Genomic DNA, 15,321 nt, shown 5'->3' with positions numbered 1-15,321 from the left:
TGACATCGGTAATAGTGAACTCTTGGCAATTAAGTGGGCTTTTGAAGAGTGGCGTCATTTTCTGGAAGGGTCAGTACATCCAATCATGGTAATTACGGATCATAACAATCTATTGTATTTACAATCTGCCGTCTGATGCCTAGGCAGGTAAGGTGGTCTCTATTCTTCGCCAGATTCAACTTTTTCGTGACATATAGGCTGGGGGATAAGTATGTTAAGGCGGATGCCTTATCCCGTTGTCTTCCTGGGGGAGGAGATAATTGTGAACCAATACCTATACTACAGAAATGAGTAATTGCTGCTATAAGTTCTGACCTTGAGAAAGAGGTTATAGAGGCCTAGGCTGCCTGTCCTTTAAGTAAACTGTTCATACCTGTAAATCTACGTCTTAAGATTATAAGTGAACATCATGATTTGGTCTTAGCTGGACACCCTGGAAGTAAAGCCACCACAGTACTCCTTACCCAGAGTTTTTGGTGGTCTGGGGTGCACCAGGATGTTCGGGAGTATGTTGCTGCCTGTAGTTTGTGTGAATGAACTAAGACCCCTCATACTTGTCCATCTGGGTCTCTCTCACCATTGGCGATTCCCAGTAGACCTTGGACTCATTTATCAGTAGATTTCATTACTGATGTACCAGTATCTATAGGTAATACAGTTTTTTTGGTAGTGGTGCACAGATTCAGCAAGATCTTATTTTATTGCGTCATCCACCTTACTCAGCGCCAAAACCTTAGCTCAAATTTTCATCAAGGAAATCTTAAGATTACATGTGCTTCCTACCGATATTGTTTCTGATCGGGGGAGGTGCAATTTATTTCCAAGTTTTTGAAAGCATTTTGCACTCGGTTGGGGATCCATTTGTCGTTTTCCTTAGCTTTTCATCCACAATCTAATGGGCAAACTGAACGTGTTAACCAGACTTATCTTAGGTGTTTCATATCTGAAAATCAGGAGGATTGGGTTATTTATTTACCTCTAGCTGAATTTGTGGTAAATAACCATTGTCATGAGTCTACTGGTAAGTAGCCATTTTTCAGGGCCTACGGTTTTCATCCTCAGTTCAGCTTGTTTAATAGGAATCATTCCTTAGGAATACCCGAAGAGGAACGATTTTCACCATCTATTACATCTTTGTGGCAAGGGGTCTTAATAATTTGAAGAAGATGGGATTCAAATCTAAGAGTGGGGCTGATCGGAGATGTGTGGAGGGTCTGGGCCTGTGTGTTGGTGACTTTGTATGGTTGTCCTCTAGGAACATTAAGTTGATGTTCATCGGTACTTACAAGATTGTGGCCGTCATCAATCCTGTAGCATTTTGCCTTGCTTTGCCACCTACTTTTAGGATTCATAATATGTTTCACAGGTCGTTGCTCAAAAAACACTTTGCATCCTCTAAACCATCACCACTGCCTCCATCTCTGGTAATGGCTGATGGGAATTTGGAGTTCCAGATTGCTAAGATCATTGATTCTTGCTTGGTTCGTCGGTCATTTTAGTCATTGGTACACTGGAAGGGTTACAGTCCTAAAGAGAGGATGTGGATACCATCATCTGATGTCCATGCGGTTAGGTTGATCCAGTCCTTTCATATGGCACATCCTGATAACCTTGCCCTGAGGATCCAGAAGTCCCTCTTAGAAGTGGGGTACTCTCACGGGTTTATCGCAACAAAGAGGAGCCAGAAGACTGCAGCATCTGAGTTTATATACTCCTGCATTGAATAGAAGCACTTCTCCCTCTTATTAAATGGTGCTAATTTCTTTCAGCAGTGCAGGAGTTATTCTGCTTAGCTTTGAGTCTCTGTAGCTTCCTTCTTGGAAGTTCTCAGCTGAGCAGTATCAGCCACTCCCTTCTCCTATATAGTGTCTGCCCTGGCAATGTGGATTGTCAGTGTTAAAGGGGTTTTCCCACCAACAAAAATTCATTTTAAAAATTGGCTGTGCCTGACCGTGTACAGAACATACCACAGGTCCTGGGCAGGGGAGTAAGCAAAAGACAATACAGACATTACAGAAGGGGATTGCAGAGGATTCATTTTGTGAGGTAAAACAAACACTGCCTGCTTTTAAACACAAGGGCTGCAAATTAACCCTAGATCTGCAGGTAAATAGCTTTTTGGGACATGACAAGTTCCCTTTAATTTTGTGGCAGTCATGCTTCATTCTTTGGTAACTGATACATCTTTAAACTTATATTTATTGTATTTAAGTCCTTCGTGGACTTTCCATTTTATCTTGATAATGATCCTTGGGATAGTCTAGGATTAAGGCCGGCTGCAGACGAACGTATAAGAAATCGTCCAAGTTATATCCAGAAAACTTGGACGATTTTCATCGGATTCTCATCCATGTGCCATCCGTGTGTCCATTCCCTACATCAATGTGATATCAGTGTGATGTCCATGTGCGATCCATTTTCACACATCTATTTTAAAAAACGTACATGAACAAATACAGTTTTCCTAGGCTAAAGGGAATCTGTCAGCAGGTTTTCGCAATGTAATCTGAAGACAGCATAAGGTAGGTGTTAAAATACAGATTTCAGTGATGTCTCTCTTATTAAGCTCTGTGCTTTTGTTTTCATGAAATGATTGTGTTAGCACCAGTAGCTTATCATTGCGGGGACACAACTGCTCCTGCCTGGTAGTCCGACTCCACCCCTATAGTTACCAATATTTCTGGGTACATTTAAATTCTGCCCCCAACCTACTCTTCCTGAGAACACCACAGGCTCACTTGGGGTTTAAATAAAGCCTGTGCTCTTTCTAGCGCTGAAGTTTACCGAACCATCACGTTATCAAATTACAGTCATGATTTGCTCCATGTACTCATCCGCATAGTGGATGGGTGCAGGAGCTGCCTACTATTTAAAGGGAACCTGTCACCAGGTTTAACCGATATGAGATACGGCCACCACCTTTCAGCCCCCATATACAGCATTCTGTAGGGACACATCGTCCACACGAAGCAAGAAGGAGGACAGCATCACAAGAAGAAAGGAGGCGCTGGACCAAGACCAGCGACACCCATCGGAACCCCCCAGGTAAGTATAATAAAAGTTTTCTCTTGTCTTGCAGGTCGGATCGGGGGCTTATATACAGCATTGTAGAATGTGGTTTGGATAAGTGTTTCATCAGCGCTTGGTCAGTGTTAATTTTCACTTTTTTATCACTAATTCATATATAGATAAAAAAATGACAAAGCTTCTCCTATAAATTACAATATTAATCAATGACTGCACAAATGCCATCCATGTGTTGTCAATGATCTCCACCCATCCATAGACTTGTGTTGCTAATTTTAATCCATTACTCCAATCTAAAACAGAGATGTCTCCATGACACATGGTCCGCAAAAAATATGGATATGTGAACAGCTCCATAGACAATAATGGATGCATGTTCTATCCATGAAGAACACAAATAAAACATGTATATGAAATATGGCGGGACTGAGTGAGGCCTTACATGCACTTGTCTGGTTTTCTAGCATTTCTCTGCTGTGCTGTCTGTTTGCAGTTTGCTATGTACTTGGACTGAAAAAGATACTTGAGTTAAGATACACTAAAAAGAAAAAAAAACACTGAGGCTATAAAGTTTATAGACATAATTTTGCAGTTTTTACATAAACAAGCGTGCATTTCTTTTCACCTCATGACTCAAATGTTATAGTTCATTTTAATCTTTGTGGTATGATCTTGCTAACAACATTCAATCAGAAAACGTGCTGTCACAACCTTGCCTGTTTACGCAAAATTTGCTCATCTCTCATCGATCTGTATCCATGCTAATGACTCTCTGGAGTTCTGTACATCTGGACTCCTGATGAAGCTACAGGAAGGGGAAACACGTTGAGGCGATTTCCAGAATTGCGAGATAAGTCTGCTATCATGTTGCACTTTCTCTATTTATCTATTAGCATAGTATGCAAAGTGTATTAGAGTAGGCAGTCACTCATTACCTGTTTATAACTCACATTATCAAGGCTTAATAGGGACAGTGAGGGACAGCCACCGATGAATGGGGGCACCAAATCCGTATATTAGGGTGCCAACCCCCATGACAGGCAGTATAAGTTGAGGCTTTTTGTGATAGGGCAAATGTAAGTCTTTATTATGTATGAAATCTTATCGTGTATAAGACCCTTTTGGCCCATATCTAGTTATCTATTTTTATTATCTCCCACCTGAAAATAGTCCTTGAGGGATATTTTTTTGATTGAACATAGTGACGAACTTTTTAACCTTCTCATGACATGGGTTTTTGGTATTTTTAAAATAATCTGAATAAAATTGTTAGTTTTAGAGGTTTTTCATGTTTACACAAAATCTGCACTGTGGCCTTCCCCTCAGTACACACCTGCCATCAGCTCCAGTTACCTACATGAATTCACTGACCTCCCTGGTTGGATCACACTTGTATAACAATTTCCTAAACAAATTTAGAACATTTCCAAGAGCTGGACATTTCCAAGCATAAAAAAGAGAAAACCTCACAGAGGCTACAAATGCTACTGACACAGACAGGTCCCAATGCTTGTAAAAACCTAATTGTAGCTCCTGACTTTCGATGTGACCCTTTATACCTTTTTTCTATGTATATTTTCAGAGTTAATATTATCTTTACCATTTATTGTGCCATATTACAGTACATCTAAATTATGGCATAAATGTCATGTTGCGTATCTGATGATCACTGCATTTTCCAAAACTTTTTCTAAGCAAAGCACTTGTGATATATATGTTCATAGAACTGGTATAAAAGATATATTCGCTCAAAGTTGGATTTATATTTTAGTTCCTGGTTCAACTTTTGATGGAGCTTTCTTTAACATCTCAAAGCATTTATTGAACCATTATACAGCGGAAAATAGAAAAATGAATTAATGGAAAACATGAGGCCTCACGACATGATAAACAGTAACAAATTAGGTAGAGACAGTGTGCCTGATTCATCATGACCAGTGGTTCATGCTGTTCTTGAGGAGATGCGCTGGAGTCTCACGCTCCTGATATATGAATTGGTGCACACCTCTTCATGAATCAGGAGCTCCGACGAGTGGTGTGTACCTCACTTCAGGAGTGAGATTTCTGGTGTAGGGAACAAAAAAGCTCATCATTAATTAAATGAGCTGTGGAGTCCCGCAGCCCGCCACACCCCTTCTTACCCCAGCTCTGACCATTTTATAGAAGCTAGAAGAAGCTGGCATGAAAACGCCAAAAGCCTCAAAATATTGCCACAAATCTGAGTTGCACTTATATCTTGCGACTTTTCAATGCTTTTACCCCAGAATTCTGACATGAAAGCTTTGATGAATTAGGCCCATTGCGTGCAGACAATATATAAATATGCGCCATTTTTTAAATATTTTTTGTAGGTGTAGTCAATTGTTTGGTGTTGAATCCAGTTTTTGATGTAATTTATGGACAGCCAAACAGTTTTGCCACAATGTTGCTTAAAATTGTGGAGAACAAGGCAACGTGAACACAATGGGGCAAATTTACTAATTAAAATATACCAGAATTTTGGCCCATTGAGGCAGTGCACATGGAATTGAGAAAGAAGTCTAGTTTAGTGTGTATGTGAAGCACCACATTTAATAAGCCTTTTATACTCCACAAGGGGGCATGGATTAGTAGGAGCTTAAGATGCCCCATTATTCACTAACTTTTTTGGTAAAAAATAGTTTAAAGTTAAATAAACTAGTCAAAGTTCACACTGTCTATATATTAGCCAGAATAAGTAAATCTGCCCCAATCCTTGAATATGGACTTAGTAATGATGCATACTGTTCTATTATGATTCCGGTTTGGATGGAGCCCTAATAGTATTTCCATAGAGGTACGTTGGAACTCTATTGAACTTCAGAACAGAATAAACAGAAAAAAAGTCATAGCATTTTATATCTGAGTCCACATGTAGGAAAGTATGTCCCCCTAGAATATGTCCCTACATAACAAGTCTGTACAAAGAAGCTCCGAAGTGTCTGTCCACTAATATACAATATTCTAAGTGCCTGTGTCCATTAGGCTCCAGGAACTGCATCAAAAACTGCACCAAACCTGCTTGTATAAACCCGGCCTGATAGGAGTCTGTAGGTACTAAATTATGCATAATATAAAAATAAGCAAGAGCAATTCCCACTTCATATTAGATATTTCAAGTAATAAGTAACAGTGCCAGTGTAGAGCAAATAATAGATACTTGAAATTAATGTTATTTTACGATCTGAAATTTCAATCTGAAGTGGTGGTGGTGCATACACAACAGTTGGACTGTCTCAAAGATTGCATAACAGTTCTGATAGACCTTCTCTTCTCTTTATTTGATTGTTCAATTTCTCCTGATTGTTCTGATGGCTGAGTGTTCTGTTCTATCTGGATCTCTAAATGTTTCTGGATAGCTAAGCCAAGAACCTCAGGGTCTACTGCAGCTCCATAAACTTCCCAAGTCATTCCTTCATCATCCCATCTAACTTCTCGCACTGGTGATTGAGGACAGTGTAGGTTAATTCCTAGACCAACATCCGGAAATAAATGACTACTGCTATGGACAAATGAAGTGGTTGAGACTGCTTTGCTTTCCATGACAATCACAGTTTGAACTTCTGCATCTTTGAGGCTGAGGGAACGTTTATGGTCTAGTGATAAATAGTCCGTAGATGTCATTGTCCAAGTATCTTTTGTCTTTGCATCTGAGTCTGGGATTTCCAAGATATCTAATGGTGTTTCTACTGTTTTAAGTAGCAAATCACTGGTATTTCTATCGTAAGTGAGCAAATTATTTTCCCCAATGGAAACAGGAGGTGGTGGAAAAGCAAGCCGGCCACATCGAAGTAGCTTTTTAGTTTCCAGTCCAGATTCACTAACTGATGATACTAGTTTTGGGAATGAATATTTATTAGGGGGTGGTAATTGAGAATAGAACTGTGGTAGAGTGTGCCTGGAAACCGGTTCACCAAGTGAATGTTCCAGTCCAGATGAGTACTGAATAGATGATATGGGCAAAGAATGGCAATAGGCAGCAATTGTGTCATCTACTTTTAGCAATGGTTCATAGCCCTTGCTGCAATGAACAGAACAGCTATTATGAATGATCATAGCTGGTGGTGACAACTTAGTTTCTGAGATGTCATCACAAGACATAACACCTGAAATATTATAGTATGGCTGACAACACATATACTCATTAGTTTTTAGCACATTTTGAGAATCTCGATGCCTAAACACTCCATGTTGATAGGCACCTGGCACTGTATACACAGTGATATTGTGCTGAATTGTACTGCTGTCCAAATGACTCAATGGAATATTTGGTTCCTTGTCGGAATATACATCAATCAAATTGTTTTGCAGATTTGATGGAGAATGATCTATCCCAGAGTCTTGGGTAATATTACTCAGAGTACAGGTGCCATCACTGCCAGACCCAGAAATGCTGCTGGAAGCAGAGAGATTGGAATATGTGGCACTGATTGTGTTATTTCCCCTTATAGAATGAGGCACTGAGGTCCTGCTTCCACAGGAGTAATCTGAAAAACTCTTCTGGACTATCATGCCTGGTGAGTCAAGATTATCCATGCTATCAACTTTACACATAGAAGTTTCTGAATGGCCGAGTAAGGAAATATTTTCAGAGACCTTGTATCTGGCGAAGATCTTTTTGATTTCTTGCTCTGCTGTTGCTAAGGATGAATCATCTGAGAGATGGTGAATTTTGGGATGAATTTTTTCTTGAATGTGACTGACAGAAAGATGATTGTCATCAGGTTTTACAGGATTAATACTAGGAGGACCATCCATGCTACAAGACCACTCAGAACTATGTGAATTCTGAATCACACTGTTCTCATTACACTTGGCCACATAAGTAATGTTGTTAAGGCTTTTATGAATCTCTGGTTTATTTTGTGGACCTTCAGTGTTGTGTAGGGCAGATGAGCTTTTGGAGAGGAAATGGGAGCCACAGTTGGTCTTCTTTTGGCAAAACACATGAATTCTTTCTTGGCAAACTGAGGAAGAGAGGTTATGGTCCCTGCTTGCCATGATAAATAAGGGACTTCAGCACCTGCATGAAGAAGATGAAATCATTAATACATTTAAAATATGAACATCAGTCGCAATAAACAAGGTGATTAAAAACCATGATATGCTTTAACGAGAACTGTCCTTAACTTGTACCTCACAATGCATCACAAATACAAATGCATCCTCAAATGGAGAATGTCATCTACTTAAATTGGCATGTTCTGGAACCAAGCACTCCTTCTCTTCTTGTTATATCCTGTTGCTTATATATAATCAATATTTTTTGCCTTTACTCACATTAGTCACTGTCCACAATGAGGCCCATGGTTTATATTGCACGTCAGTTTACTGGAGTCCAGTTAAATTGGCCATATCAGTATGTTTTTTGTGTTTCAGGGGTAACCAGAGAACCTAAAGGAAACCCATGTAAATGGGAAGAGGACAAACCCATGCCATACAAATGTTGTTTTTTATTGCAGTCAAACCCAGAGCCCCAATGCCATATTAATATAGACTTTTTCTTCTTGTTTTTAATTATTTTTGAGGTTTTGTTCTGTAGTACAGTGCCATAGAGTTTTTAAATTGTAAAATATTCAAAGTGGTTCCTAAACAGAAGTTCACAAATAATTTTTGTAAACCTCTTTTGCTTCATAAATACTAAAATTCCTTTGAAATAAGACATTTGGTATAACTTAATTGTAATCATTGGTTTAGACAAGACGCAGAATATTATTTGCAGGCAGCATTTAGCTCTTGGTTTTCAGTGATGTGTTAGGAGCTAGCAAGAAGGATTACAAGGAGAGATATAGAATTAATGCATACTATTTTTGGCTAAGCTTCCGTTGGCTTGTAAGACTGATCCTAAGTCTGTTGCTCTCATTAATTCTTTTTATGAAAGCAACAATTTTGCTTATCCACATTGTCCATTGTCTTGTGACATAAGATGTGACCTATTTAATTTTCTGCCGCATGAAGAGAAAGTTGGATTTGATAAGCAGAATAATCTGATTAAGCCAACTAATTATTTAGGAGAATTACAGCCCGCTTGTATATCTTCTGTTGCTAGGCATTGAAAAATAGAAAATTAATTAATATACCTTCATAAAATGCACAAATACAAAGATAAAAGAGCCTAACTATACTAAAGGTGGGGGGTGACATTTTAGAGTACAAAGTCTTTGGTTCTGAGTGACTTTATACAGTACATGTAGGTTTTTGGTTTTATTACTGGGTAGACAAGAGGATATTCACATCTGACAAATTTTCTGCAAATTCATTTGAATAGGGCTTGTGTTTGCCACTAAAACAACCCAATTCAGATGATTTTTAGCTGTATTTCTTGTAACACTTCAGGGTCTGGAATTTGCAGCTTTATATTTTTGGTTTATTTACAATGTTTGGCTATAAATTTGTACCACATCGTCTGAAGATATCATTATTAAGATAATGCTGCTTGATTATTTTATGCTGCGATATATCATTGAGGCCTCATACAGACGCCCGACTTTCGTGTATGAGTGCTATCCGTGGTTTTCACGGAAAGCACTTGCACCTATGATAGTCTGTGGCGCTATTCACATGTCCGTGATTTTTCGTAAAATCGTGGACACATGTCCGATTTTGATCTGAGCGTTGGATCTCATACGGATGACATTCGAGTGCTGTCCGATTTTCACTGACTATCAAAAAGAAGGTGAAGACATTTTTTTTCCACATACGAGCAAAACTGATGACACACGGACCACACGCTTATCAAACTCATCTCATCACATATACCTGGTAGGAGCCAATAGATTCTGCTGGCTCCAATCACTGGTCAACAAATTTTAATTTTTTTTCCGTTGCCTGTTTTAAAATATGTTGTCTTTATGTATATTGAGGTGCTGATATCAGAAATATAATCAGAATTTCTGTAGCACGTACCATTTCCGAGAAATTTTCATTTTACGATTATAATAAGGACTGTACGTAGTGCATAATAAATTAGCACTTATATTTAAACTTTTTATTTCAGAAGTGTATTTATGGTAGAAATAACCAATGAAATTCATAATATGGACTCTCTTTATTATAATATACAGCACTTAAGCCCTGTCCAATCATGCATTGCATTAGTTGTGCACTCTCAGGCATGCCCAGACACAACTGTCAGACTTTGGTCTATTTCCAAGTAGCATTATATAATAGCAGCAGTAACAACTCTGTAGTCTTCATGTGTTTCCTCTGTTTTGCAGAAAATTTCATAAGGAGCAAAACTGTTTAATAGGTAATGAATTGCAGAATGTCGCGTCAATGTCGCAATAACAGTGACCTCTTTTGTTATATATGTGGAGATTATACCCTTAAAGCCCAGAAAAGGAGTATAACTGCAGCTGTTAAGACGGCGTATGAGTTATATTTTGGATGCAAAATTGGTGACCAAGACAGAGCATGGGCTCCTCGTATATGCTGCTCATCTTGCACTACAAGTTTGAGGTCTTGGCTGAAGGGTGTGCGATCATCGATGCCGTTTGCCATTCCAATGATCTGGAGGGAGCAGAAGGACCATATAACCGATTGTTACTTCTGCATGATGAATGTATCCAGTTTGTCTTCTAAGAACAGGAGGTTTATTGAATTTCCCAACCTTGCTTCTGCAATTAGACCAGTGGCGCACGATGAAAGTCTGCCAGTTCCAAAACCACTGCCGATGTGGAGAATAGAAGATGACTATGAAATGATGGTTGATTCATTAAAGATGGAAGTTGCTGCTGATTCAGATTTCGAACCATCAATATTAACTGCTCTATGTTTAATATCTCAAGCAAGACTCAACGATCTGGTCAGAGATTTGGGTTTATCAAAGAGTCAGGCAGAACTTCTTGGATCAAGGTTGCAAGGGTGGAATCTGTTGCAGCCAGGTATAAAAATTTCAGTATTTCACAGTTGACATGAAGATTTGACCAAATATTTCAGTTAAGCTGACAGTCTCACTTTTTGCAGTGATATTACTGGATTGTTTTCTGTCCTTGGAGTTGAACATGACCCAAGGGAATGGCGACTGTTCATTGATTCATTAGTCTTAAGTTTGAAGGCTGTCTTGCTACACAATGGCAATGTCTAACCTTTGATACCTATCGAAGAACAGGTTGAAAGTCTTCTTCAGGCTTACAAGTCAATGAAGTGCAACATGTCACTTAAAATACATTTCCTTCATTCACACATTGACTTTTTCCCACCAAACCTCAGGGCTGTAAGTGATGAACATGGTGAAAGGTTTCATCAAGACATTTCCCAGATGGAGAAATGGTACCAGGGGAGGTGGAGTCCCTCGATGCTGGGTGACTATTGTTGGAATCTTGTCCGTGAATCATCGGACAGTGATTATAAATGAAGATCAATGGCAAAACATTTCTAAACTTGATCACTGTTGCTGACTTTTGCATTCGGAATATCACATGCCACTACGAATTTGACAGTATTCAATGCATACATATGATTGCATTTTTCTCAAAAATCTTACGTGATAGAGCAATTCTGAAGTTATTTCTGAAATCAGCATGACAATTGCGATAAGATTCACCCAATTTCATCCAGAAAACAAAAACCTTGTTGAACAGTGATCGGTCCATTTTTCTCGTACTTGAGCAAATAAGATGTCTGAATGAGGCCTAATAGTAGGTTCATGCAATCAGTGAAAAATAGGTTGCCTCTGTCCTGATTTGCTCAGCCTCTCTCAGCTCTTTTGCAACTTTTCAACGTATTTTACTCCAGAAATCTAGCAAAATCACTTTGATGAATTGCAGCCTTAGGGCTCGTACTCATCTGCGTTTAAACGGACAAATGCAATCAGATAAAAAAATCGGATTGCACTCTGACTATTGTTATTCAATGATTCAGTGCTCATCTGCGATTTTTTTCTCAGCTTGGATTGGAGTGGCCGCGAATATCGAACGAGACTCGCCAATGCAAGTCAATGGGAGCGAGAAAAAAATTGCACGGCATACAGACCCTGCGTGTACCGTCCGATTTTTACCTACCCATCTCATAGGAAACATGACATTTCATCAGCTGAGTACAGTAAAATCAGAGCGTGAACCGTCAGAATAGAATATAGATAGAATAAAAGAAAAAAATGGTGTGAGGTCCCCCATATTATTTTTAACCAGCTGAGGGAAAGCGAACAGCTGGGTGCTGACGTTTATAGTCTGGAAAGGGGGTAATAAACATGGAGCTTCCTAGGCTATTAATATCAGCTCACAGCTGTCTACTGAGCATTTACTGGTTATTAACAAGCGGTGACCCCACAAAAAAATGGCGTGGGGTCCCCTATTTTTAATAACCAGCAAAGGCTAGGCAGATATTAATAAGTTCACCGTGTCGAACACCATATGATGATTCTAAAACTTTAAAACATCACTTTTAATAGAATTACTTATAAGTATATAATAAAATAATCTATACACACACTGCCAAAATGTTTATTCAAAACTCATATAGGCAGGTATGGAATCATAGCCCTATGGTAATACTAATGTCACCCTTCCGTGCTGCGGCGGTTGGCACCCTAGACCTGCGCAGTGGTGCCCCCTCTTGGACATCGTGCAAATTGAAGTGGTCAGTGGGGTGCAAGAAACTGGATAAGGCGCTGGAAAAGGATAAAACAAACCTCTTTATTGAAGCTCTAATGCCCAAACGCGTTTCTGCAGCGGTCTGCATCCACCTGATGAAGGCAGCAGACCGCTGCAGAAACGCGTTTGGGCATCAGAACTTCAATAAAGAGGTTTGTTTTATCCTTTTCCAGCACCTTATCCAGCTTCTAGCGCCCCACTGACCACTTCAATTTGCACACTGTTCACTTTTCCCTTGGGAGTTGTGGCTCGAGGCTGCGGAGAACTGGATACAATTTCAGCTGCAGGACCTGTAGGACCTGCAATGATGTCATCAACCACGTGACCCCACCTGGAATCACGTGATTGGAAGCTCCATCTGCTAACCCAGAGGAGACGCTGAAGGCATCGTGGCAGCGCTATCAGCGCCAGCAGCTGTTTAACCTGGGTTGTGCGGTCTGCACAACCCACTCAGGTGAGCAGACCACTGTATCTGCACGCATATTCTACTTCCATACAGGTTCACACAAGCACTGCGCTTTTCCACCCCACGCCCTTTTTGTCTCCCTCTTGGACATCGGCTGTCCCTGTCTGACCCTGTAGGGCCCTACAGAGAGGACTAGATAGTCAGAACTATATGAAAAGGTTCAAAGGAAACTTAATCTTCAATACAGGAAAAACCTTTGTCAATAATTGGCAAAGTCACCACTAGTGATGTGACAAGGTTTAATCCCTAAATCTCTATAAATAGTAGACTGAATAAAAAGGTTATATATACAGTGCCTACAAGTAGTGTTCAACCCCCTGCAGATTTAGCTGGTTGACACATGTGGAATTAACTTGGCATTGTGACATTTGTACTGTAGATCAGCCTGGAAGTGGGAAATGCACTGCAGCAAATTTTTTTTTTTTTTTTTTAAAACGTTAAAAGTTAATTCAGAGTGTCATTTATTATTCAACCCCTCAAACCACAAGAATTCTGTTTGGTCCCCCTAAAGTATTAAGAAGTAGTTCAGGCACCAAGAATAATGAGCTTCACATGTGTGGATTAAAGATCTCTTTTGCCAGCCTTTTCTGACTATTTAAGACCCTCCCCAAACTTGTGAACAGCACTCAGACATGGTCAACATGGGAAAGACAAAGGAGCATTCCAAGGCCATCAGAGACAAGATCGTGGAGGGTCACAAGGCTGGCAAGGGGTACAAAACCCTTTCCAAGGAGTCGGGCCTACCTGTCTCCACTGTTGGGAGCATCATCCGTAAGTGGAAGGCTTATGGAACTACTGTTAGCCTTCCACGGCCTGGACAGCCTTTGAAAGTGTCCTCCCGTGCCGAGGCCAGGCTTGTCCGAAGAGTCAAGGCTAACCCAAGGACAACAAGGAAGGAGCTCCGGGAAGATCTCATGGCAGTGGGGACATTGGTTTCAGTCAATACCATAAGTAACGTACTCCACCGCAATGGTCTCCGTTCCAGACGAGCCTGTATGGTACCTTTACTTTCAAAGCATCATGTCAAGGCTCGTCTACAGTTTGCTCATGATCACTTGGAGGACTCTGAGACAGACTGGTTCAAGGTTCTATGGTCTGATGAGACCAAGATCGAGATCTTTGGTGCCAACCACACACGTGACGTTTGGAGACTGGATGGCACTGCATACGACCCCAAGAATACCATCCCTACAGTCAAGCATGGTGGTGGCAGCATCATGCTGTGGGGCTGTTTCTCAGCCAAGGGGCCTGGCCATCTGGTCCGCATCCATGGGAAGATGGATAGCACGGCCTACCTGGAGATTTTGGCCAAGAACCTCCGCTCCTCCATCAAGGATCTTAAGATGGGTCGTAATTTCATCTTCCAACAAGACAACGACCCAAAGCACACAGCCAAGAAAACCAAGGCCTGGTTCAAGAGGGAAAAAGTCAAGGTGTTGGAGTGGCCTAGTCAGTCTCCTGACCTTAACCCAATTGAAAACTTGTGGAAGGAGCTCAAGAATAAAGTCCACATGAGACACCCAAAGAACCTAGATAACTTGGAGAAGATCTGCATGGAGGAGTGGGCCAAGATAACTCCACAGACCTGTGCCGGCCTGATCAGGTCTTATAAAAGACGATTATTAGCTGTAATTGCAAACAAGGGTTATTCCACAAAATATTAAACATAGGGGTTGCATAATAATTGACCCACACTTTTATGTTTAAAATTTAATAAAATTCAACTGAGCAACATAACTTTTTGGTTTGTAAGATTTATGCTTCTGTTCATAAAACCCACTCTCGTTTGCAGTTTGAAGGCTCTAACTTATTTGCATCTTATCAAACCAGCTATATCTGCAGGGGGTTGAATACTACTTGTAGGCACTGTATCAGTTAGCAGGAAAGATAACCCTAGACAACCCCTTACTAACACCCTACCTTGCCACGGAGGTTGGCACCCTACACCTGCGCCTCCACTCAACGTCGACTCTCCCTGTCTTACCCTGGTAGGCCCTGAGACAGGAGAGAAACAAAAGAAAAATGGACAGTTCAAAGTACACAAAAATTTTGCTAATATCCAACAATAACTAGAGGTGAAGCCATTGATATAATTATGGTACCCTCATATCATATGAAGATAGGTTACCAATTCATGCATATATTCGTGCAATATTAGTCAGATGCATCTAATAAACACATAGAGTGCAAAAATGATTAATCTCTTAGTTCAGACAG

General features: G+C 40.2%; 1 protein-coding gene across 1 annotated transcript in view; it reads right to left on the bottom strand.

The window, feature by feature from the left end:
• Nucleotides 1-4,044: 4,044 nt before the first annotated feature.
• The window catches only part of GPRIN2 (G protein regulated inducer of neurite outgrowth 2), an 83,182-nt gene continuing 71,905 nt past the window's right edge, over nt 4,045-15,321 (bottom strand). The window contains exon 2 of the mRNA XM_073681452.1: nt 4,045-8,068. Coding sequence (XP_073537553.1) covers nt 6,238-8,046 — 1,809 coding nt within the window. The 5' untranslated portion in view covers nt 8,047-8,068 and the 3' untranslated portion in view covers nt 4,045-6,237. The remainder of the gene's footprint in view (nt 8,069-15,321) is intronic.

The sequence above is a fragment of the Phyllobates terribilis genome, unplaced genomic scaffold (genome assembly GCF_046119375.1).
Source record: "Phyllobates terribilis strain yellow unplaced genomic scaffold, ASM4611937v1 Scaffold_5__5_contigs__length_657084704, whole genome shotgun sequence".
Classification (NCBI taxonomy): Eukaryota; Metazoa; Chordata; class Amphibia; order Anura; family Dendrobatidae; genus Phyllobates; species Phyllobates terribilis.
Note: the sequence above shows the minus strand (reverse complement) of the source record. Positions and strands in the feature narration are given on the sequence as shown.